This window comes from Myotis brandtii, unplaced genomic scaffold, assembly GCF_000412655.1.
Source record: "Myotis brandtii unplaced genomic scaffold, ASM41265v1 scaffold433, whole genome shotgun sequence".
Lineage (NCBI taxonomy): Eukaryota > Metazoa > Chordata > Mammalia > Chiroptera > Vespertilionidae > Myotis > Myotis brandtii.
The window spans coordinates 1,066,813-1,091,104 of NW_005366559.1; the positions used below are offsets into that span (position 1 = coordinate 1,066,813).

Below are 24,292 nucleotides of genomic sequence, written 5' to 3' on the forward strand. Positions count from 1 at the left end.
TTTGACAGCAAACGAAAGGCTGCCCACCTCTCGGCCGCCGAGGTCTGCCATGACGGGGTGAGCGGGGCTGGGCTGCCTCAGGGCCACGGGTCTTGGCTGTCCATCCAGCAGGAAGTGTGTGGCCTCACAAGCCAGGGTGCAGGGGAAGCGGGCCAGTGGCAACTGCTGGTAAAGCAGGCAGCTGCGACGACAAGATGCGCAGTTACAACGGAGACCCAGCACAGAGCATCCCGCGCACCCAGACACCCATCCATCCAGGCACCCATCCTTCCTCCAGCACCACAGCGCCCACTACAGGCACCAGGAGGGCATTCCCATCGGCGGGAGCCATGGAGGAATCACCGGCTTTCTATTTTAAGCTCCTCCCCTCACAGGTGCATGACTTTGGGCGTTACTGGGGCATGCACCAGCGTTTCCACGAGCTACAGGGTGCGAGCTGCTCTTCAGCACCAGCTACGGGGTGCAAAGTGCTCTGTGATTCTTAACGTGGAAGAGGGTCGCCTGCTCCAGAGAGAAAAACCACCCGTAAGTAATGGTCAGAGCTTCCGGCTGCAGATGAGACCTGAGGCCACCGCACACCCTGCAGCAAGCCCCCGACTCAGGACCCGAGACACTAACTTCTCGTGGGGAGGGCCCGTGCGTGCACAGGGCTCCGTGACGGGCAGCTGCAGCGAGGGGGCCGCGTAGTAGTCCCTGGGGAGCAGCACCAGGTAGTCCTAGGAAATGAAGACCAACAGCAATCACGCCCGTTGCTGGTGGCCCTGCTTTAGAAATAAAAGAGGCGACACACAGCCGACTTAACCACTCGGTGAAGCTACTAGTTGACCTCTCCCCACGGGCTGCTGCATCACCAGACTCGCCAGCACCCCAAAGTCACTCCCGCGGGGCCATGAGCGCTGGAGGTAAGAGCCGCAGGGCGAACCTCATCAGCTTCCGATCCAGGGGAGATTTTACCGTCTCTTGTTGTTTTTAATTTTTTAAATAAACTTTTTATTGTTGACAGCATTACAGCTATCTCCCCTTTTGAAAGGCTGGGACACATGTTCATTAAGGTTTTGCATTTATTTAGGAAACTTCAAATCCTGACGCGTTATAATTCGGTAAATGCTTTGTCTGTGAGAAGTCGGCTGTAAGACGATAGGAGGTACCTTACGTTGGCTCCTATGTCATTGTGTCATGTGAGGGCAAACGTCACCATTGGTGTCTAAAAGGGAACCAGCCAGCCCGGCCGGCGTGGCTCAGTGGTTGAGTGTTGACCTATGAACCAGGAGGTCACGGTTCTGTTCCCGGTCAGGGCACATGCCCGGGTTGCAGGCTCGAACCCCACTGGGGGGCGTGCAGGAGGCAGCCGGTCCATGATTCTCTCCTCATTGATGTTTCTCTCTCCCTCTCCCTTCCTCTCTGAAACCAATAAAAACATATAAAAAAGAAAAGAACGACTGCTCACCAGGAGGACCCCCTCTGCCTTGATGCAGGCCACCCACATCCCCGGTGCCAGTGAGAACGCGTCGGCCGGACCGCTTCCAGGGACGGAGATGAAGGCTGGCTCCGTGCTGGGCAGGAAGACGACCCCTCTGCTCTGAGCAGCATCTGTCAGAGAGAAACACGGTCGCTCGGGCATCGCTCTGGCAGCCAATCAGTTTTCCACCTTCGGTTTCCATCCGCAAACGTGTAGGGTAGACGACGGATCCTACGTGCAGACCTTGCTTCTTTAATTGCATGAATGAATGTGTAAGAACAGCCTAGAAAGACCTTGAACAGACATCAGCAGTGGCGATCTATGCTGGGATTGCGAGTCCCTTTTTAATTTGTGAAAGATGGAGTATATTAACACAGGTAAATTGCTTAGAAAGGTTCTTGGCCCGTTTTTAATTGTCAAAAGAAACGTAATTACAATCCACAAGGAAAAAGAAAACAGGTCAACACAACAAACACTCAGTGTCACCAGCATCACGTAAAGGAAAATGAAAATAGGGACATCGTAGTGACTGACCGACTCCCTACGCTTGTACCTCCTAGCAATGGAGTCTGTGCACACCCTTTGGGGTCGTGCTGGTAAGCTGATAGGCAAGTCGTGTTTTAGGGCTTATCCTGGCTGCCCCACACTGGGGAGCGAGCCTGCAACCTGGGCATGTGCCCTGACGGGGCATCGAACTGTGACCTCCTGGTCCATAGGTCCACACTCAACCACGGAGCCACGCCGGCCGGGCTTAGCCTTCTCTCTGCATCAGGGCCCACTGGCACCATTATGTGTCCCTGTCGGGCCCTCCTGCCGCCTGGAGTCTGTGTGCAGGTCTGGCAGGAGCCCTGACCTTCGCAGAACAGATCCCAGGGAGGTCCGCACTCCCACCGCCGTCTCCCAGCCTGCCAGAAGCCGGTCCATCCTTGCTGCTTGACACAGTCACTGCAGGTGAGAAACATCTGCACAGCATATGTTTCAAGGGGCCTGGCGTATATGGCATACTGTTCTTAATATGTTTGCTCCCCTTCTTAGCGCTATGTGTTTTAACCAAGGTCACCTCTCTGAGAAAGGTTGTTTCCCCAGGTGGGGATTTTTCCCTGGAGTTAGGGATTAACAGAACTAAGGAAGGGAATAAAACCCCTTAACTAAGTGCCAGGCGGGTAATTAATCACTTTAACTACGAACAATCACGCTTAAGCTACATAATCTTTACTTAGGATAATCTCCTTCAGTTACTTCCTTGTAGTTTAACAGAACAATAGAGTAGTGACCTTGGAATGGAGAAAACAAACGCCCTAACCTTTGTAATAGAATGGATAGGATTAAAATCAACTGGTATAAATACAGATGTAACAGGAGAATAAAGACAGAACCTGATTGGAGAACCTGGCTAGAGAACCTGGCTATGCTGATCAACTGAACGCTGCCTCCGTGTCATTCCTTCTTCACCAACTCCGTCCACACCTTTGGGAACCCCTGGATCTGCTGGGGCTGGACACCAACACCAGCCCCTGGTACCCTCCCCCTGACTGAGGTCCCCGCTCCTCCCGGAGCCCCAGCTTCCTGCTCACACACTGTCTTAGCTTCCTGTGCTCACCCCGAGCTCTGGGAACTGGTTGGTTTGCCTGATGCAAGGGGACTGTTTCGGGGGGGGGGGGTAGCCAAGGTCCCTCAGCACCGCAAGGCGACACACACTTTCCTGTGAGCGAGTTATAAACTAGCTTTGCCTGTGGCAACGTCAGAGCCCGGCGTTCAGCCAGGCACACAGATTGCTACATGGATTTGTAAATGGCAGCTAATGATCAATGTAACAGCAAAGTGCAATAAGCAGGATGCTTAGGAACGAACGGCCGCGTGCATTGTCAGGCTCAGGCCAGCGCCAGGCGGGCATGTCTACAGAGGAGAAAACGTTTCCCTGGTCCATCGTTTCTTAACCAAAAAGGGTCCTGAAAATGCACCCACCTGCCTCCGCCCCGGACGGATGAAGAGTCACAAGGCCGGCTACCGCCTCCGCTCCAGGGTTCACACATCGCAGAACAACACGGAACTGAGAGCGGCTCGACCGCCCCACGTTCAGCAGGACCCTCACCTCGTTCTGAAAGACACCAAGGCCACACAGTGTAGACGGGACGCTGGCCAAACAGCGGCTTCATCCACGCTTCACACCGGCTCCTGGTGTACACACGCGAACATGCCGTGTACACACACGAACATGCCATGTACACACAGACACATTAACATGCTGTGTACACACATTCACCTACAGTGTGCACACATACACCACTCACATCCACTCAATAAGCACAGATACACACACTCACACATGTGTGCACACATCCACACGTAGTTCACACACATTCACACACAGTGCGCATACATGCATGTGCACGTACACATGTCACACCCACTCAGTTGTCAGGCTCAGGCCAGCGCCAGGCGGGCATGTCTACAGAGGAGAAAACGTTTCCCTGGTCCATCTTAACCAAAAAGGGTCCTGAAAATGCACCCACCTGCCTCCGCCCCGGACGGATGAAGAGTCACAAGGCCGGCTACCGCCTCCGCTCCAGGGTTCACACATCGCAGAACAACACGGAACTGAGAGCGGCTCGACCGCCCCACGTTCAGCAGGACCCTCACCTCGTTCTGAAAGACACCAAGGCCACACAGTGTAGACGGGATGCTGGCCAAACAGCGGCTTCATCCACGCTTCACACCGGCTCCTGGTGTACACACGCGAACATGCCGTGTACACACACGAACATGCCGTGTACACACACGAACATGCCATGTACACACAGACACATTAACATGCTGTGTACACACATTCACCTACAGTGTGCACACATACACCACTCACATCCACTCAATAAGCACAGATACACACACTCACACATGTGTGCACACATCCACACGTAGTTCACACACATTCACACACAGTGCGCATACATGCATGTGCACGTACACATGTCACACCCACTCAGCAAGGGCCTGCACCCCTGAGGAAGGTGGGAATGCGCGGCCTGGCGAGGAACTGGAGTCACTCACGAGGAAGAGCCGTGAGAGGCACGCCCTCGGGTCCTCTGACCTCGGTAAGCGGCAGGCAGAGAGCGTGGAGGGACGGTTAGGAAGCCACAGAGGCGCGCAGCCACGCGGCTGGGAGAAGTGAAGGACAGGGTGCTATGAAACCCCCGGAGAGACCCCTCCAGGGCCCACTCACATGTACAACATCGCAAACGGTCGCAGAAACCGAGGGCGGCTCAGGAAAGCTAGAGACCCCACACACGGGAGGGGAAGTCTGGACGTAACTAAACTGCACTTAGTGAGTCACAGGAAACACTCTCAGGCCCCATCCAAGGAGAACACGGGCCTTCAGGTGATGTGGGCGGGGTGTCCCAACCCCACAAGCCCTGGTGCTCACACACGGAAGTGCCCCTGAGCCCGCGAGGGGAAGGAAAGACCAGGCTATTTTACGTCTGATCCACAGACTGTGATCCAATTCAGCTGTGGCCCAAGGAAGGCGTGTGATAATCGGCAGCTGTGAAAAAGCTGTGGGACATGTACACATGGAACACCAGGCAGCTGTGAAAAGGCAGGATCTCGTACCCGTGCGACGGCATGGAGGGGCCTGGAGAGCATGATGCTGAGTGAGATAAGCCAGTCAGAGAAAGGCAAGCACCACATGATCGCACTCATATGTGAATGAACAAAATAGACACAGAGAACAGAGTGTGGAACCTCAGAGGGAAGGGGGGTGGGGCGGAAAGGGATTAGCCAATGAATTTACATGAATGTGCATAGCCCAGTGACAGACAATCTCGCAGAGAAGGCCTGGGGAGGGGACGAGAGTGGGGTCGAGGGGGTCAACAGAGGAAAAATGGGGACATCTGTAATACTTTCGACAATAAAGATAAATAACAATGATACTAATAATAAAGCCTGGCTCAGTGGTTGAGCATGAACCTATGAACCAGGAGGTCACGGTTCGATTCCTGGTCAGGGCACATGCCCGGGTTGCGGGCTTGATCCCCAGTGTGGAGCGTGCAGGAGGTAGCCGATCAATGATTCTCATCATTGATGTTTCTCTCTCTCTCTCTCTCTCTCTCTCTCTCCCTCTCCCTTCCTCTCTGAAATCAATAAAAACATATTTTAAAAAAGAAAGAAAGGAACTTGGACATTTCCAAATCAGTGGTTCCTTTGATTTTTTAATCATCTTTGAAGGGGCAGTGGTGGAGCGAGAAATCTGTGACATAAACGTCCGGGTGGAATCCCTGTTCTGGGAGCCGGAGCTGCGTGACCCACGGAGGCACTCCAGCTCACCCTCTCAATCTGACTGCTTCACCTTTAATACAGGTTGCAGGTTGGAAAATAATGATGCGAACAGGGATTCGGAGCAGAGGAACGTCAGTGGTGATTTGAGCACCACCCCCTTCCTCGGATGAAGACACTCCCGAGAGTTCACCACTAGAAAGCCATTCCTTGGTGTGAACACGTCACACCTGCGGCTCAGTCACTCACATCCTGTTATGACTCAGGGGAATGCCCGCTTTCTCCTGAATCACAAAGTGATCGGAAGTAAAGAAATGGGAGGAGCCAACAGTGAGGCGTCCTAGGTCCTGGGACCGTCTGGGAAAGGCCGCTGGACGGGGACCTGGCCGGGCAGAGCCGTGTCAGTGCCCGTGGCTGACGGTCACGCTTGTCTAAGGGCTGAATGAGGGACCGGCTGGTTCTGGGTCCGCCAGGGACACGGGCTGGTTGGCACGGTCATCAGTTTGCCTCTTTCATTCTGAGTTTCTCCCCGAGACACACAGCGTGAGGAGACCCACCTCGAAGAGAAATGCTGAGAACAAACACACTCAGCAACCGCACGGAACGTTTTCATTATAAATGTTACGTTCTACGGGTGAAGTGTGAACTCCTTCATCCCAACACAGAGCGGGGGAGGGGGGGGGCCACAGCGGAGAAGACGGGAGGGAAGGAGGAACGTGGGGAAGGAAAATGAAGTAGCGTGGACGGAAACGCCTCACATACCTTAGCTTCTATTTGTATAGTAATTCGGAGTTTTAAAAAGTGAAAATTAAATAAGAAATTAGCAACATAAGCTTTATTGGAATCATTTAAGTCAACTTGTGTTTATCTTCCACAACTGGCTTAAAGAAAAAATGTCTCCTGTTAAATACAGCCTAATCTTGTTTGGGAAATTCCCTATAAAACGTCTCCAGAGAGAAGCACCTTTTCTTTAATCCCCTCCTTTTCTGATTTGGTGACCAAAGTAAACTAACAAGAAACTGTGGAACTGATACATGTGTTTACCAGCTAAAACCCAGCCCCACCCCGAGCCCAGGACACTCTGGGTGAGGTTGGGCCACGCACCTGAAGGGGGGTCATCTGGGCGTATCCTCTCCAGCTGAACCCAGGGAACTCCAGGGGGTCAAACCCGAAGCGCAGGTCCCTCCCGCTGGGGGTGGTGCCGTCTTCGAGCTCGTACTTCGTGTGATGCAAGTCCGCGAAGTAGTGGTTGTCCTCAGGTCTGTCACAGACAAAAGCAGACACGGAGGAGCAGGCTGGGCTCACAGACCATCTGACTACCCGGTGGTCCCGACAGCTGCCGCCCAGCACCCCCACCACCCGACAGGGGGCCGAGCTTTCTCTCCCAGTGCCTGCTTTCACTCATGCGAACACCCACACGACACACCCACACCCACGCCCTCCCAGCAGTCAGGTGAGGGCACACTGAGCACAGCACATGGTGGTAGCATCTTCAAAACGTCCTCAAAGGGCACCCACAGCTCAGCAAAGTCAAATCAGGTTACTTACCCTAAATCCATTCATTTATTCCTTCATTCATTCACTCACAAACTCGTAGTCACTCCTCACACAAATATTAACATCGCTGTGTCGGGAACCGTTACTAAGACCTCAGATACAGTAGTGAACGTGCTGGGTTTACAATTACATACATACACTCACGTACGATCACTAGGATGACCTTTCTATGCCTCGTTTTCTCTTAAGCTTCACGCCTATTAATGATTCCTTTCCAGAGTCCAATAATGGCGTCACAGAAAGGGATCAAAACTATCCTGACACGAAGTTCCACGACTCCAGTACTTCAAACGCACACGGTGACACCCCGACACAAGCTGGCAGCACGAGCAGGTGTGAAGGCCCTTCGCGGGAGCAGCTCCGAGACTCACCGCTGGCACGCCTTCCCCACGACGTGTTCCCGGCACACACACACCCCGGCGGGCCCGCTGCACATGGGGGTGACGGCCCCACCCACGTCACACCGACACCCTGAAAGTCAGGACACAGCGGGGTCACCCCTCAGAGCATCTCCGAGCGGACGCCTCCCTGCTTCTAGGAGGGAAGCCGTACGCCAGGGCCCTCGGCTCTGCCCGGCTTCTCTAGTGTGTGGCAGGTGTTTGAAATATGTATGAACCCCCAAACTGAGATGATACAACCCCCACTGCCCACTAGGGGGAGGTAGCCTGGAGCTGAAAACGATTCAGCAGCTCAGTGCTACCATAAGCAGCTCTGCTAACGGAGAGGCTGTGGCAGAGGCAAGAGGAGGGTTAGGGACAACCCCTCCCACAGCTTTCTTGTTTGAAACAATAAAACGCTCAGAGTCGCCTGGAGGGACCGGAGAGCATCCTGCTGAGTGAATAAGCCAGTCAGAGAAAGACAAGGTCACATGACCTCACGCGTGTGGACGCTAACAGAGTGACCCCGTGAACAAAGAGACCCAGAGGCATGGAAGCACAGAGCAGACTGTGGGTGTCAGAGGGAGGGCGGCGTGGGGGAGATTAACCGGGACTCCTATGCACATATGCACGGCCCAGGGACACAGACGGCAGAGTGGCGAAGGCGAAGGGGGGGAGGGTAGTGGGGGAAAAGAGGGGACATCTGTGATACTTTCCACAATAAAGATGCATTTAAAATAAATAAATAAATAAATAAATAAAACAATATCGTCTCTAAAAAATCCAGTGTGGGCGTTTTTGATCATGCAAAATATATCTTTAAAACGACTAAGCCTCGATGTTATTTACAGTGACTCCCTCATCCCAATTATGTCTTTTATTTTATTTTTAAATTATATTTGTATTGATTTCGAGAGGAAGGGAGAGAGATAAAGATAGAAACATCCATGATGAGAGAGAATCATGGATCGGCTGCCTCCTGCACGCCCCACACTGGGGATCGAGCCCACAACCCGGGCCTGTGCCCTGACTGGGAATCAACTCAGGACCCTCAATCCACAGGCCGACGCTCTGTCCACTGAGCCACACCGGCCCGGCCCCATCGTGTGTTGTCATTAACCCCGAGTGTGCTGGCAGCAGAGGAGCTGAAGCGACCCCACGTGCAGTTATCACCAGTCTCAACGGAAAGGTCGGCCCAAGTCCCTGGACAGGAGTTTTGAGCCCGAACCCCCGGAGAGCCTGCAGGAGGAAGAGGAACTCGGAGGAAAGGCTGCCCTGACGTCTGCCCATCAGCACCCGAGCTTCACTCAGGGCCGCGGGCGTCTTTACCTTGACACCCGAAGTAACTGCCCTTCTCCAGAGCGAAATATCCATCGTCGCACGTGTCACAGGAATCGCCCCCGACGTGGGGCTTGCAGTGACAGTCCCCGTCGCGCTGCAGAACAAGGAGCGGACGACAACACGGGTGAAGGGGACAGAATTCACTGTGCTCAGGCTTCCGCCCGCGAGGCCTCATGTGTCATACGAAGTCATGCGTCAGGATCTAAAAATGTCCAAAAAGGCCCGGCCGGAGAGGCATCGACCTATGAACCAGGAGGTCACAGTTTGATTCCTGGTCAGGGCACAGGTCTGGGTTGTGGGCTCGATCCCCAGTGTGGGGCGGGCAGGAGGCAGCCAATCAGTGATTCTCTCTCATCAATGATGTTTCCATCTCTCTCTCCCTCTCTGAAATCAATAAAACTATATTTTAAAAAATAAAAATGTCCAAAAAGATGACTGCACGCAGTACAATTACAGAGGTGCTAATATGACACCCTCCCACAGAAACCCCACAAATTGCTGCTGGCGTCCCATGTAAATCGGCTCACGTTACCTGCCCACACTCTCCAATTCCGCTCACCGTCCCCGCCACGTGGCACCGGCATTCTGTGGAGATAAGACAGCGTCCTTGGGCCAAGGGGACCCAGGGGCAGCCCCCAGCGCTGGGACTGCGCCATACTGGCCCCTGCACGGGGTCACTTCCCAGCATGCTTCACAGGAGTCAGCTTGCACACCGAACCCTAGGGCTGGACCGCTCACCGGAATCCGAGGAACAGCCAGATCCACACCCCCACCTCCGAGGAAAATGGCCGGTCTGTGACGGCTCCAAGACAAAGTGCAGCATCAGGGGATTTTTAAATGAGTCAAGTGTCCAGGGCATTGCTGACATGGCCCTATTGTCAGCACTCTATTTAAGAATAGTCACTCCACTCAGCCACCTTCCGCTTCGTGGTTTTGAGTCCTGCCCTGGCTTTAATCTAAGCATGAAATGGAATCCCAAACTGTTGCAAATGGTTAAGACTTCATTCTTCTCATTCCATGGTATATCTGCACCACAGCTTTTTACCACTTGTCTATTGATGGGCATTTGGATTGCTTCCATATCTAGGCTATTGTAAATCACACTGCAATGGACATAGGGCACAGAAGACCCCGCACAGTCACCACAATCATGATAAAGGAGAACGAAGCTGAAGGCATCCAGCTACCTGATATCAAACTATACTTCAAGGCCACAGAATTGGCATAAAAGCAGACATAGAAATCAATGAACAGAATAAAGAGCCCAAAAATAAACCCACACCTCTATGGTCAATTAATATTTGATAAAGGAGGCAAGAACATACAATGGGGTAAAGACAGTCTATTCAATTAATGGTGCTGGGGAAATTGGACAGATGGATACATGCAAAAAAATACAATGAAACTAGACCAACTTATACTATATACAAGAGTAAGTTCAAAATGAACAAAAGACTTAAGTGGAAGACTCGAAACCATAAAACCCTAGAAGAAAATGTAGGCAGTAAAATCTCAGATATTTCTCTTAGCAATATTTTTTTCTGATATATTTCCTCAGTTGAGGGAAACAAAAGGAAAAAATAAACAAATGGGACTTCATCAAACTAAAAAGTTTTTGCACAGCAAAGACAACCATCAACAATATGAAAAGACAACCTACTGAATGGGAGGAGATATTTGCCAATGGTATATCTGATAAGGGGTTAATATCCAAAATGTATAAAAGTTCACTTCTAACTGAAGATGCAGGAGATTGGGGGGAGCGACACTAGAATTTTGAGCATCTTTAGGATTTCCCAGAAGAGGGCGATATTGTACCAAGGGATTTTTTTAACCGTCCAATTACAAAGTTCCAGAATTTGTAAGTACATTTTTTTGTTAACCAAGACTCAGGTCCCTAAATGTCACAGTCCCTGGTCCCTCATGTGTCCTACAGTGTTTCTAGAATTATCTTGTTTTGATGCCTGTCAATGCAGGACCACAAGTCCAATACAACCGCTCCAGGAAGTAGGGACCGTGCAATCTCAGTGTTACTCTTGTACAGCTTTAGGATGGAGGGCTGGGTGAGCCGCTCTGAGCCGTGCTTGTCTAACAGTTTAATTAAATCCATAGCATTTTGTTTTCTTACAAGCTGTTCCTTAGATATATTTTTTTGCCTTTTTTGTCTCCTCTTGTTCTGTTTCAGCTTCTTCCTTAATGATATTCCCTATCTATCATTGATCTATCATCGATCTATCATCAATCTATCATCTACCATCGATCTATCATCTATCTACCTATCATCAATCTATCATCTACCATCTACCATTGATCTATCATCTATTTATCTTTCCATCTCCATCTCCATCTCCTTTTCTCTCCAGGCTCCCTCGCCTTCCTCTGTAAGGTCAACAGTCTTCCCGCCCTTGTGGTTCTCCTTGTTGGCTCTGCCCACACTGCCCAGCCCCACTGCCCGCTGCCTCAGCACTTCCCACAACCCCCTTCCCCCCGGACCCTATGGAGGTGAGCGGCCAGCCCCAGACAGCCTGGCACACAGGCCCTTCAGGCCTTCTCTGAGGCAAGCCATGCCTGCCGACGGCGGCTACAATTTCCATCCACAAAAACCCTGGTGTCCGAGGGTTCTGGTGAGCGAGGCTCTGGGTCCAGTTGGAGCCGTGGCCCTGTCTTCGATGGCTCAGAATGTGAGGCTCCAAGCGCCATCAGGAGCCGAGGGCCTGAGAACACCACCTTCTCTCTTGTTAAAAATACGTTTGTATTGAATTCAGAGAGGATGGGAGAGGGATAGGAACATCAGTGAGAGAGAACCATGGATCGGCTGCCTCCTGCACGACCCACACTGGGGATCGAGCCCACAACCCGGGCATGTGCCCTGACCGGGAATTGAACCATGACCTCCTGGTTCATAGGTCGACGCTCAGGCCCTGAGCCACGCGGGCGGGTGAGAACCACGTCCTCCCTGGGAAGTCTGACTCGGCCTTTCACAAACACCTCTTTTCCACAGAGAGAGGGTCCCTGAAGCCTCGGTCGGAGCCACCTGCCCTGGAGGCTGCAGCACCTGGAGCACCGAGATTCCGCAGGCATCTTACGGCCACGGAGCACACAGACTCTCCCTCGCGTCCATCGAGGATGAGCACCAACTCATGACGACTTTTCCTCCGTCTCACTCTTTCCAAACCACAGAAGCTCTGGTCCAGCCCCCATCCCTGCCCCTCACACCTGTGCTGAGGTGTGATGACACGGTCCCCCTGAGGCTGGAGTGGGCAGAACCCCAGCAAAGGCCCCGCTCAGCTGCCCACAGGGGACCTGCTGGACACCCCTGGGGGATCCAAGAGAGGCTCGGATGCCTGGAAGGGGGAGAGACTGGGCCTGGCTCAGGGCCATCTTCACCACCCAGGGAGTTTACATGCGAATCAAGAAACACACATTTAGCCTGGACAGTGTGGCTCAGTGGATAGAGCGCTGGCCTGCCGACTGAAGGGTCCCAGGTTCGATTCCAGTCAAGGGCATGTACCTTGGTTGCAGGCTTGGTTGGGGTGCGTGCTGGAGGCAACCAATTGATGTTTCTCTGTGTCTCTCCCCCTCTCTTCCACTCTCTCTAAAAAGCAATGGAAAAATATCCTCAAGTGAGGATTAACAAAAATAAAAAAAATAAACACAAATTTATAACACATGGGATTTTTTTAAATTTTAGGATTAAACCCGTTTTTGAGTCCTTAGAGAATGCAAGCCTGAAACTGCAGGCATTTTCAATGGACCTGAATCGGGGAGGAAGCAGGCAGATGTGGGTCTCACACAGCCGTGAGCCGTGAGGGTCTGCAGGCTGCTCTGTGAGTGGCAGCACAGGGCCCCCCACGGTTCTGGCGCCCCCTTACCTGAGCAGTGGGGGAAGTCAGGGGCGCCCGAGAGACACCGGTCACAGCGCCGTCCTGCGATCCCCGGGCGGCACTCGCACTGGCCCGTCGCTGGGCTACAGGGTGTTGGGTAGGAGCCGAGGGCAGAGCACTGGCAGGCTGCGGGAGAGACGCCAGTCAGACCCCGGCAGGGGCAGGACCTGGGTAACCCACGGGGTGGGGCCCGGGAGACCCAGTGCCAGTCCAGCTCCGCCTCCTGTTAGACTGGAACCTGCAATGTGGCCAAATGCCCAGAGCCTCTGCTTCCCTTCTGTGCGGGGGTAAGACCAGTGTCCGCGGGACACGACTGTTGCCAGCATTCAATCAGATCATACGTGAAGAGCTGGGCGAGGCCTGTCTGATGTGAGCACTCAGCAAACACTCCTGGGTTTGGTTTTTGTTGTTAATTTCACATCCTGCAAGATGGCTGGTCCTGAAGCAGGGCTTGGGAAATGCAGATTGCCCTCCACTGTGTGGGTGGGCCTCATCCAATCAGGGGAAGGCGTTAGGAGAAAAGATTGAGGTCCCAAAGGAAGAAGGAATTTTTCCTCCAAATCACCTTGGGACTTAAGCGGCAACATTACCGCTTCTCTGTCTCGCTGGCCGCAGGCCTGCCCTGCGGATTTTGGACTTGCCAGCCCCCACGATCATGTGAGCTAATTCCTTAAAATAACTCTCTCTGTATGCACACACACACACACACACATGCACATACACACAGACTCACATGCACGCACACACATGCACATACACACACTCACACGCACGCACGCACACTCATGCACTCACACACACATACACACATGCACTCACACGCACACACTCACACATACACACACTCACACATACACATGCATACACACATATACACACACTCACGCATATACTTACACACATATACACTCACACACATACACACACACACATCCTGCTGGTTCTGTTGTTTGGGTTTTTAAAAATATATATTTTTATTGATCTCAGAGAGGAAGGGAGAGGGAGAGAGAGAGAAACATCGATGGGAGAGAATCATGGATCACTGCCTCCTGCATGAGCCCCACACCGGGGATGGAGCCCGCAACCCGGGCCTGTGCCCTGACCGGGAATGGAACCGCGACCTCCTGGTTCATAGGTTGAGGCTCAGCCACTGAGCCCTACTGGCCAGGCTGGTTGTTTTTCTTGAGAAGCTGACGAAGACGGCTCTGTCTGCTGTTTCTGCCCTGAACAGAGCAAGAGGAACCCGGCTCAGGGCAGGCAGCTCTGGCCGGAATACGCGGGCAACACCCACGCTGGCCCCAGGGCCTCAGAGGCCGGCCAGGGAGCTGGGGAGGTGCAGCTACACTCCAGAGAGGGAAACAAAGACACAGGCTTCCCGCCAGCCAGCCAGCCGCAGCCGCAGCCTAAACTGTGAGTTGCTCAGCCTGGCACCTCCCCCTCGTCTCAATCCAGCGGCCACTGAAGACCGCCAAGCCCCCACCACCCCAGCGCTGGCAGCCCTGTTCTCACTCCTGGAAGCACCATGAGGCTGCACAACTATTTAATGCGCTTTGTTCTGGTCCAGGTCCTTGGACGTGTCTGCAGTGTTTTACTTCTCATCTGCTCATTGTTTCTGCTTTAGGGCATGTTTACTCCCAAAGAGGATTTAAAACGAACGATCAAACATCTAAGGTGACAGCTTGTCTGCTGGCCCCAGTGTCTCCCAGCACCAGGCATAGGCCTGGACCCAGGACAGGCCGAGGGGAACCTTGTAAACCTTGCATTTAACGACGACGTCCTCCCACCATCAGCCAATGCGTCCTCTCTTGCTGAACCTGCCGCGCTGCAGGAGCCAGGGTTGCTGTAACACCACCCCCTCTCCCTCTGAGAGTAAGTACATGGCGAGGTGAACATCCTGACTGTCCCAGGGATGCCCTATGGCCCTGGTTCTGGGGTGTGTCCTTCTGTTGGAAAAGCAGGGGGCGCCTCCCTCAGCAAAGTCACAGTCCATCCATGATACTCGCCCACCCACCTCTCGGGCTCCGGGTGGATTCAATCTACAGAGAACCCCGAGAGGCTCTTCAACCCACCTCAGGCTCCCCCAGCAGAGCTGCCTTACAAAGGGGCCAGTTCATGGCGTCACTGCACAAATTTGGCTCAGACTCCCCCCTACCCCCGCCCAGGCCTCGGGGTCCTGTTCACCCCCCAGGAGTCCCAGCCAGACCCTTCCCTCCGCCCCATCGCCATCGGCTGGAGCATCTGGCCTCTTCTCTACGCGAGTGCGTCCGACTTGTGGGACTGTGGTGACAGGTTACCCTTGGGCTGCAACGTATTTATAGAAGTTTTCTGAGAAAAGACCTGTCCCCATACCCAAAGGCCACAGCCACCTCCAACGGGGACCGTTCTGGGCCCAGGGTCAGGTCGACGTGGCTGAGGTTTGGGGGCAGCTGCACTTGGCCCACAATTCCACCCTCCGAGCCTATGTTCTAGCAAATTGTACCAGCATAAGGATGAGGAGGACGAGAAAAACAAAGAAAAAGGATGCCCAGCTGGTGTGGCTCAGTGGGTGAGCATCAACCTATGAACCAGGAGGTCCTGGGTTCGATTCCCAGTCAGGGCACATGCCCAGGTTGTGGGCTCGATCCCCAGTGTAGGGTGTGCAGGAGGCAGCTGACCCATGATTCTCTCTCATCATTGATGTTTCTATCTCTTTCTACTTCTTCCTTTTTCTCTGAAATCAATTTAAAAATATATATATATATGTATTTTTTTAAGGAGAGGAAGGCAGGATGAGGAGTGGGAAGGAGGTAAAGATGGGGGGACATGGGAGGAGGAAAAGGCAGCGTCACCCCCGAATGACCAGGTTAGCCAAGAAAGCCCGGTTGTGTTCTGTGCTTGCCGATAAGGAGCTGGACCAGACAGCCACGCAATTAGGATTATGAACACACACAGACAGCCTTCAACACAGCCTCAGGCTAACTCACACCTATAAGCAAGTGGGGAGTCGCGAGGGAGTGGAAATTAAAGTGAGAAAGATACGCATTGCACTACACGAAGTCTGGAATAAATTACATTAGAACAAACCACGAGTGCAGAACTGCAGTTGGCAGAACAACTTAGGGTTTCAACTCCTTTCCTGGAAGGACTCTACCATCTTAAAGCAGCAGAGAGCAACGCCCTGGGCACACGTCCCGGCTGGAACACACTGAACCACCCGATGTGGCATTTGGGGGTCCCCGTTAGTTTGGTTCTGAAATTCAATAGACCCAGCAGGCGACTCCACCTAAGACAATAAATTGGAAAATGGGTCAGACCTTGACGCTCGGCCCGTTCAGGTCTCAGTGCGTCTGAGCTCCAGCCACTGGCCTCAGAGCCGCCCTCCAGGGAGGAAACTGTGAAAGGTCACAAAGCACCCGTGGGGGTGGCTCCGTGGCTGGAGCTCCGGCCTAAGCACCGAAGGGTCTCGGGTTCGATTCCCGTCAGGGCACCTACCTAAGTTGCGGGTTTGATTCCCTGTCGGGTGCAAGTGGGAGGCGGCCAATTGATGTTTCTCTCTCACGTCATGTTTCTCTCTCTCCCTCCCCCTTCCTCTCCCAGGGCAGGTTCTGGACACACACCGTGGGCGGGAGGAGGTGGTGGGTGGTGGATGCTGCCCACTTGCCGGGACGCCCTGTCTCCTCCCTCCCACCTGGCGGCTCCTCAACTCCGCTCAGAGGCCACCTTCTTGGCAGCTGCCCGCACGCAGGCGGCGCCTCCAGGCCCGGGCCTGACCTCCAGAGGAGGGGGCGGAACAGAGAGGCGGCATGGCCAGGGCGAGGGCAGCCCTCACATGCACGTCTGGAAGTCAGGAATTTACTGATGCGGAGATCATACTGTGATTTCATTAAAGATCTGCTCTTAGCCCTGACCGGTGTGGCTCAGTGGATAGAGCGTCAGCCTGCGGACTGAAAGGTCCCAGGTTCCATTCCGGTCAAGGGCATGGACCTTGGTTGCGGGCACATCCCCAGTGGGGAGTGTGCAGGGGGCAGCTGATCGATGTTTCTCTCTCATCGATGTTTCTAACTCTCTATCCCTCTCCCTTCCTCTCTGTAAAAAATCAATAAAATGTATATTTTTTAAAAATCTGCTCTTAGAAAATACAGATAAACTCAATATTTTTAAAAGCCACAGTCATTTTCACTGGTCATTTGTTCATGTAAATGTCATTATAAATTCATAGGCATGAGTTATTATTCCAAGAACAATGATCACATCTATTTTTAAATTATTTTTTAAATATTTTTTAATGGATTTCAGAGAGAAAGGGAGAAAGAGAAACATCAATGATGAGAGAGAATCACTGATTGGCTGCCTCCTGCACACCCCACACTGGGGATCGAGCCTACAACCTGGGCATGTGCCCTGACAGGGAATGGAACCCTGACCTCCTGGTTCATAGGTCAATGCTCACCACTGAGCCACGCCCGTCTGGCAAATTACTTACTTTAATCTCAAAAGGCTGCCACTGACTTTTCCCTTTTCTCACTGCGCTTCTGGGCAACAGTCTCTCCCTTTCACATGAGGACGATGCTGACACGGCTGTCGTGTGAGTATGAAGTTCCTGTGGAATAAACGCAGGCCACACGGCTCTGCCAAAACAGCCTCTGCCTTCCCTTCGAGGAGATGAATTATGGGGGGACTGACATCCCTGGGCCGCGGCCACTCACCTTGGCAGATGGGGAACGAGTAGAAACCCTGGCGGCAGGCGGCACATCGGGGGCCCTCGACCCCCGGGCGGCACAGGCACCTCCCGTGGGCATCACAGATTTCGGGGAGCACTCCTTCGAAGTCACAGTCACAGCCTGGGGAGGAGAAGAGGCTTTGGGGGTCTCCCTCCTCCTTCCCTCTGCCAGTCCCTCCCTCCCTCAGGTTTCTGTCAGGAAAACAGATGATGAGTTATCCACGGCTTATCGACATCCTTACCCCAGAGACCACATCTTCAAGGGAAAGAAAATAAATATTCAGGCAAACTCAGAGGTGCACTAAGAAGCATCCGGGGGCGGGGGGAGCATCCGTTTGCAAAACACCTTTTAGACTCTTGTCATGTCTAATCCTGTGAGGACACTCCTCCCCTTCCCCCACCCCAAATCTGAGCTTTACACAGTAAAACTTCAATCTAATAGGCTCCCAACAGATGAGAACCTTGAGGGGGCTGCGCACGGGCCTTGTCCATGCCTGGTACTCAGTAGGCGCCAGTCAGAGTGCGATGAATGGAGAACACGCTAAGTATATAAAGAACACGCTAAGTATATGAATGAAGAACAGGCAAAGTATATGAATGAAGAACAGGCTAAGTATATTAATGAAGGACATGCTAAGTATATGAATGAAAAACATGCTAAGTATATGAATGCAGAACACGCTAAGTATATGAATGAAGAATAGGCTAAGTATATGAATGAAGGACACGCTAAGTATATGAATGAAAAACATGCTAAGTATATGAATGCAGAACACGCTAAGTATATGAATGCAGAGCATGCTAAGTATATGCATGCAGAACATGCTAAGTATATGCATGCAGAACATGCTAAGTATATGAATGCAGAACACGCTAAGTATATGAATGCAGAATACGCTAAGTATATGCATGCAGAACATGCTAAGTATATGAATGCAGAGCACGCTAAGTATGTGAGACTGGAGTTCTTTTCCGTAAACACCGTTCCTCAAATTCTATTCTACTGGCATCTATTCGGAGCTTCAAAACCGAGATATCAGAATTCGCAGGTCCCTCTCTTCCTCCTGATCTGGCCGATCTCCCTGGCAACAGCGACTGCCCGGCCCTGCGGCCGATGAGATGCCCAGCCCGGCAGGGACGCAGCCAGCACAGCCCACCCAGGCTGCTCCCCAACCTCAGGGGCTCACCCTCAGGCCCATCCCCACTGACCTCGAAACCTGGGCACTGCAAGGAACTCCTAGCAAAGTGACTGGGGACTTGAACCTTTTCACGGTGTTTGTCCAAACCACAGGACAGCCAGCCTTCGGGCCACGTGGGCTGCTCTGCAGAACCACCTGGGGTGTCCGTCTCCACCATAACCCCACCCCCCGCCGTCTCTCTGCAGCTGTCGATCCTGCTTTTCACTGCTCTGCCTTTGAAGTTGGAGGGAAGAGTGTAATGGAGGCTGGTGCCCCCCAGGAGTGGGTGTTGGACCCCTGCTGTGTCCGACAGCAGCCCCCGAAGGTGTGTCTATTTACACTGACTTCCTAAAGTCAACCTTCAGTGGATACAACTAAGCAGTTGGACCTGGAAAACCCTAACAATATTCGAGGTCATGAAATACAGCGAAGACCCGCAAACGCTCTGGTCTGCGACACTGTTCTGTCCTTCTGCTCCAACGCTCCTGTGTCTGAGACTAAGTGAGTGGGTTTTCCAGGGCAGCGGTGCCCGTGCTGGCCGCCCACTGGGGCCTCCTGGTAAACCCGCCGCTCACTGGGCCTCCAGGTAAACTGGCTGGCGTGGGATCCCAGACCCAGGGATTCTGTGATCACTCCAGGTCTGTGAACTGTGGCCTGGATGCCAGACCCACCGGTGTCAGTAAAAAAAAGTCCTATGGGAGCATCGCCAGGTTCACGCATCGACGTACTGTCCATTGCTGCTCCTACAACAGCAGAGCTGAGTACGGCGCCGTCGCCTGCAAAGCTGGACTATTCCCTACCGGCCTCTTTACAGGAAAGCCTGCCAACGCCGAGCGGGAGCTTTTACTAACGAGAGGAAGAGACATGTATCAGAATCATCCGAAACTTGCTCAAACCAACAGCCTGGGCTTCGCCCCTGGAAATCTAGATTAAAATCTGGGGTGAGCCCTGGCTGGTTTGGCTCAGTGATTAGAGCATTGGCCCACGGACACTTGGTCTTGGGTTTGATTCCCGGTCAAGGGCACCTACCTCGGTTGCAAGTTTGATCCCAGCCCTGGTAGGGGCGTGTGCGGGAGGCAACCAATTGATGTTTCTCTCTCTCTCCCCCTCCTCCCCTTCCCTTCCATCTTTCTCTCCCTCTCCTTCCTTCCTCCCATCTCTGTCTCCCTCTTTCTTCCCTTCCACTCTCTCTAAAAATCAATGAAAAAAATATCCTCGGATGAGGATTGAAGAAAAAAGAGATCGGGGGTGACACACAGGGATTTATATCTTGGAAAAGCACGGGTTCCGCAGCTCAGCCTGTGTGAGAACCACTGTTAGAAGCCATGGACACATCCATGGGCCATAAGGAGTGACATCCTCAGGGCGGGAGGGTGCGGTGCTACCCAGCCCAGCATGTCCTTGGCTGTGGAGATGTTTGTGCTTCTCTCGTTCCCTGCCAGGCTGGGTCCCAGACCGGCGTCTTTAAAATGAACGAGTGAACGGCATCTGCCCTCACTTCCCAGAGCCATCCAACTGCACTAGTTACCCTCTCCCGCGAGGCTGCCTTCCAAGGCTTCCCTGAGATTTCGTAACAGACTCTACACTTCCCTTCAAGGTCAATTAAACTTCTTTCCCGGAGTCCCAGCCCGCTCCTCCGCTCCTCCTCCGGGAGGAAAGGGGATTGAATGACAAAGGGGAGACCTGAACCACTCCTGAGACCGGAGACAGGAGATGCCTTGTAATCAAAGCTCAAGGCCAGTCCCATCCCAGCAATAACAACATTCGAGGAAGCACTTGCTCAGACCCACTGTGGGCCGAGACTGGGGTCGGTCCTGGGGTTAGAAACAAGTCAGGCAGAGCTGATGTCCCCAGTGACCACGTGTCTGACGGAAACATAAGACAGCGCTCCACATGACACGTGGTGCCCCGTCTGACCAGAGGCAGAGGGAGGGCGGAAGCAGGAAACAGCATAGGACGTGGACTGGATCGCGCTACACCTGATCCCGGTGAGCCCCGGTGCCCAATACTGAGACACTCCCCACGCCCACCCCCTCCCCCATGTGCTAGGACGGCTCCTTCATCCTTCTCCCTCCTCAACCCCAAGGCCTCCTCCCACCCTCATTCTGCCTCGGGCCTGGATTCTTATTTCACAGAAGAAAAGGAACGACCAGGAGAGCTCCCATGGGACCCGCCTCAAGGCACCTGCCACGCCCCCAACTTGGCGCAGGAAGTAGAGAAAGAGGAGGGAGCATCGCATTCTCGTGGCCATTACATCGTTACCTTTTATGTCTCCAGCTCCTGGGTCTTCTGGACTTGGAGCAGAAACAGGGAAAACAGGAATTCCTAGAAAGATAGTTTATTAAAAACTACAGAGAAGGATTAGGGAGACAGGGAAGTAGAATATTAAACTGCATGAACGAGGAAGAAGCCCTAACGTGCTGACAGGCAGCCGGGGAAGCCAAGAGGCACTGGATTTAACACGCATCTTGTCATGGAGACCAGCTGGCCAGGCGTCTGGCGTGTCTGCTAATGAACAGAAACCGATGGTTTGTGCTCACGTAGCTAAGTCTCGGTCTAAGAAGGACGGCCTGAAACTTCAACACCTTTATTGTAAAATGGAGACGAGCTTTTCGAAAATGTTTTCTTTCAGGATTCCCCTTCCCCACTCCCAAATTTTGTTTACACCGTAGCGTTACTTCAAGATTCCTTTTTTCACTGAACAGGCAAATACAATTTCTGCTCAGCCTCTACCCACTGATTGCAAATTCTAGGTTGCTTAAGTCCTGAGGTGGTCCTGCTGTGTTCTGGCCTAAATTGGTTCCTTTAAACATAAGATGATCATATAATGTGCCCTTCCGACTAGGGCACTCAACAGTGCTGGTTTAATAATCACCCCGGCCCAGCCGGTGTGGCTCAGTGGCTGAGCGTCGACCAGGAGGTCACGGTTAAATTCCTGGTCAGGGCACACGCCCAGGTTGTGGGCTCCATCCCCAGCAGGGGGCGTGCAGGAGGCCGCTGATCAATTCTCATCATTGATGTTTCTAACTCCCTCTCCTTCTCTTCTTCTCTGAAGTCAATTTTAAAAAATATTTAGATGTCCCCTTAGATCACCGTAGGGGGTGAGGGGCCTGTGATAACGTGGCCTATCGGACGTGGGGAGAGTGGAAACACATCCTCCTGGTCCCAGGACATGACACACGGCACGTGCAAACGGCCACCTGGAAGCCAGTGGTCTCCTCCAGGTTAACGAGAACGTCCCCCATGTGGTTACTGTTACGCTGAAATTGCCAACATTTACCCTTTTGACCTGAGGAGACGGCAACGTCTACAGTACAACCTAACACTGTGGAGGTAAATTAGACTGCACAACATATGTTTATACACTTCATGTTCCAACTTTTAGAAATACTTTTCAGCCTGGCTGGAATGGCTCAGCGTCGACCTATAAACCAGGAGGTCACGGTTCAATTCCCAGTCAGGGCACATGCCCAGGTTGCAGGCTCGGTCCCTAGCAGGGGGCGTGCAGGAGGCAGCTGATCAACGATTCTCTCATCACTGATGTTTCTCTCTCTCCCCCTCTCCCTTCCTCTCTGACATCAATTTTTTAAAAAATTTAGAACCACTTTCACATAAATACAACCCACCTGACCCCATTCCTGTGCCCCCTCCCTCCCTCACCCCCCCACCGTGCCCTGGAGCGTGAATGCACAGCCCAGCCTGTGTGTGTGTGTGTTGGGGGCAGGGGGGAGGAGCCCTTGTGCAGGCACTCACGGGAGCAGAGCGGGAAGTTGTGGTAGCCGGGGGCGCACTCCTCGCAGTGGTCGCCGTGGAAGTTGGGCCGGCAGGCACAGCGGCCCGAGCCCGGCTCACAGCCGTCCGCGTGCTCAGGGCTGCAGCTGCAAGCTGAGAGCAACCAGTTCCGAGCGTCAGTCCTTCGCGCACTGGACACGGCAAACGCACCTGATACTTCTCAGCAACGTTCCCGCTCTGTCCTGGGTGCGGCCATCCCTGAGAGGGTCCGTCCTTTCCACCACATGCGTGGCTCCCACTGATGGAGCCCCGAGGGCCTCAGAGAGGAGCCTTAAGGAGCGTCCACACTGGGATGCTCTCGAGATGCAGTGCCACACGGAGCCCTGCCCAGCTCGCTGTGGAGAGGGAAGCCTGGACCCTCTACCATCGGAGAGGCTGGGGGGCTGGGGCTGGAGCTCCCGGCAGGCCTGCCGGGCACAGCCTCTCCGGGCCATGAGCCAGCTGTGAATGTCCACGCCGTGGCCATTTTACACGGGTGTGGTGTGGACACGTGTGTGGGATGCCTGGATGTGGATATGTCATCTGTGGGCAGCACAGCAAGATTGTGCCCATAGCCCAAGTGGTAGATTCGAGTGATGCGGCCCTGAAGGCAGTTGGTGCAGCCGACACATTGACTGGGTGAGCGTTTCAGAGGGACCCACTGGTGCCCTCCCTTGGGAGCGCCCCTTGACCCGCAGGTCCTCACCGTGGACACAAAACCCTGTCATCGCTCCACTAGGTACATGTCCCATGAGCATCAAGCACCTCCCGCCCCACAGCCTGGCCCCTCTGGAGGCCTTTGCTGAGTTTGTGTAGGATGCACGTGCCTGCGGACCCTTTACGCTAAGCCTGACATCCCCAGGAGGCCACTTCAGTGACAAACTAGAAAAGTGATAGAAAGTTGAGGTTCCTGCCCTAGTCAGTTTGGCTCAGTGGATAGAGCAGTGATGGCGAACCTTTTGAGCTCGGCGTGCCAGCATTTTGAAAAACCCTAACTTAACTCTGGTGCCGTGTCACATATAGAAATTTTTTGATATTTGCAACCATAGTAAAACAAAGACTTATATTTTTGATATTTATTTTATATATTTAAATGCCATGTTAAAAAGAAAAATCAACCAAAAAAATGAGTTCGCGTGTCACCTGACACGCGTGTCATAGGTTCGCCATCACTGCAGCCTGTGGACGGAAGGGTCCCGAGTTCGATTCTTGGTTGCAGATTCCCCGGCCCTGGCTGGGGTGTGTGCAGGAGGCAACCAATCGATGTTTCTCTCTGTCTCTCCCTCTCCCTTCCTCTTCTCTAAAAATCAATGGAAAAATATCCTCTGCTGAGGATTAACCAAAAAAAAAAAAAAAGAAAGAAAGAAAATAAAAGGAAACTGAGGTTCCTGACAGAGTGTGACTGCATCCAGGATACCCGTGTCCCTTTGCCGATGCCCACTGGGCACAAGGAAATGATGGACACGTTGCTTCGTGGGATGGTGTGGAAGAGGCGGGAAGCAGGATCACACCTGATCACGTAAGACTGTCCTAGAGCCACAGCTCAGAGCTCACACACACTGTGGTCTTTGATGCCTTCAAATCTGAATGATGTGAAGGAGGAACTGGGAAACGGTGGCACAGAGACGACCTCGGGATGGGAGTCATCTTCCGCCCCCGGCAGCCCAAGAACAGAGAGGAACCGATGGGACACACACACAGGACAGTCTGCACTCGGACCCCAATGGACGGTTCCACGGGGGGCGGGGAGGGAGGAG

General features: G+C 53.1%; 1 protein-coding gene across 1 annotated transcript in view; it reads right to left on the reverse strand.

Moving 5' to 3' along the window:
• LOC102256520 (laminin subunit alpha-3) overlaps window positions 1–24,292 on the reverse strand; it is a gene marked incomplete at both ends in the record, with an annotated part of 60,811 nt that overhangs the window by 21,077 nt on the left and 15,442 nt on the right. Inside the window, 12 exons of the mRNA XM_005874316.1 lie at window positions 28–181; window positions 619–716; window positions 1,448–1,590; window positions 3,973–4,105; window positions 6,833–6,989; window positions 7,657–7,756; window positions 8,992–9,097; window positions 9,536–9,588; window positions 12,876–13,013; window positions 17,573–17,707; window positions 21,027–21,089; window positions 22,518–22,649. Coding sequence (XP_005874378.1) covers window positions 28–181; window positions 619–716; window positions 1,448–1,590; window positions 3,973–4,105; window positions 6,833–6,989; window positions 7,657–7,756; window positions 8,992–9,097; window positions 9,536–9,588; window positions 12,876–13,013; window positions 17,573–17,707; window positions 21,027–21,089; window positions 22,518–22,649 — 1,412 coding nt within the window. The remainder of the gene's footprint in view (window positions 1–27; window positions 182–618; window positions 717–1,447; window positions 1,591–3,972; window positions 4,106–6,832; window positions 6,990–7,656; window positions 7,757–8,991; window positions 9,098–9,535; window positions 9,589–12,875; window positions 13,014–17,572; window positions 17,708–21,026; window positions 21,090–22,517; window positions 22,650–24,292) is intronic.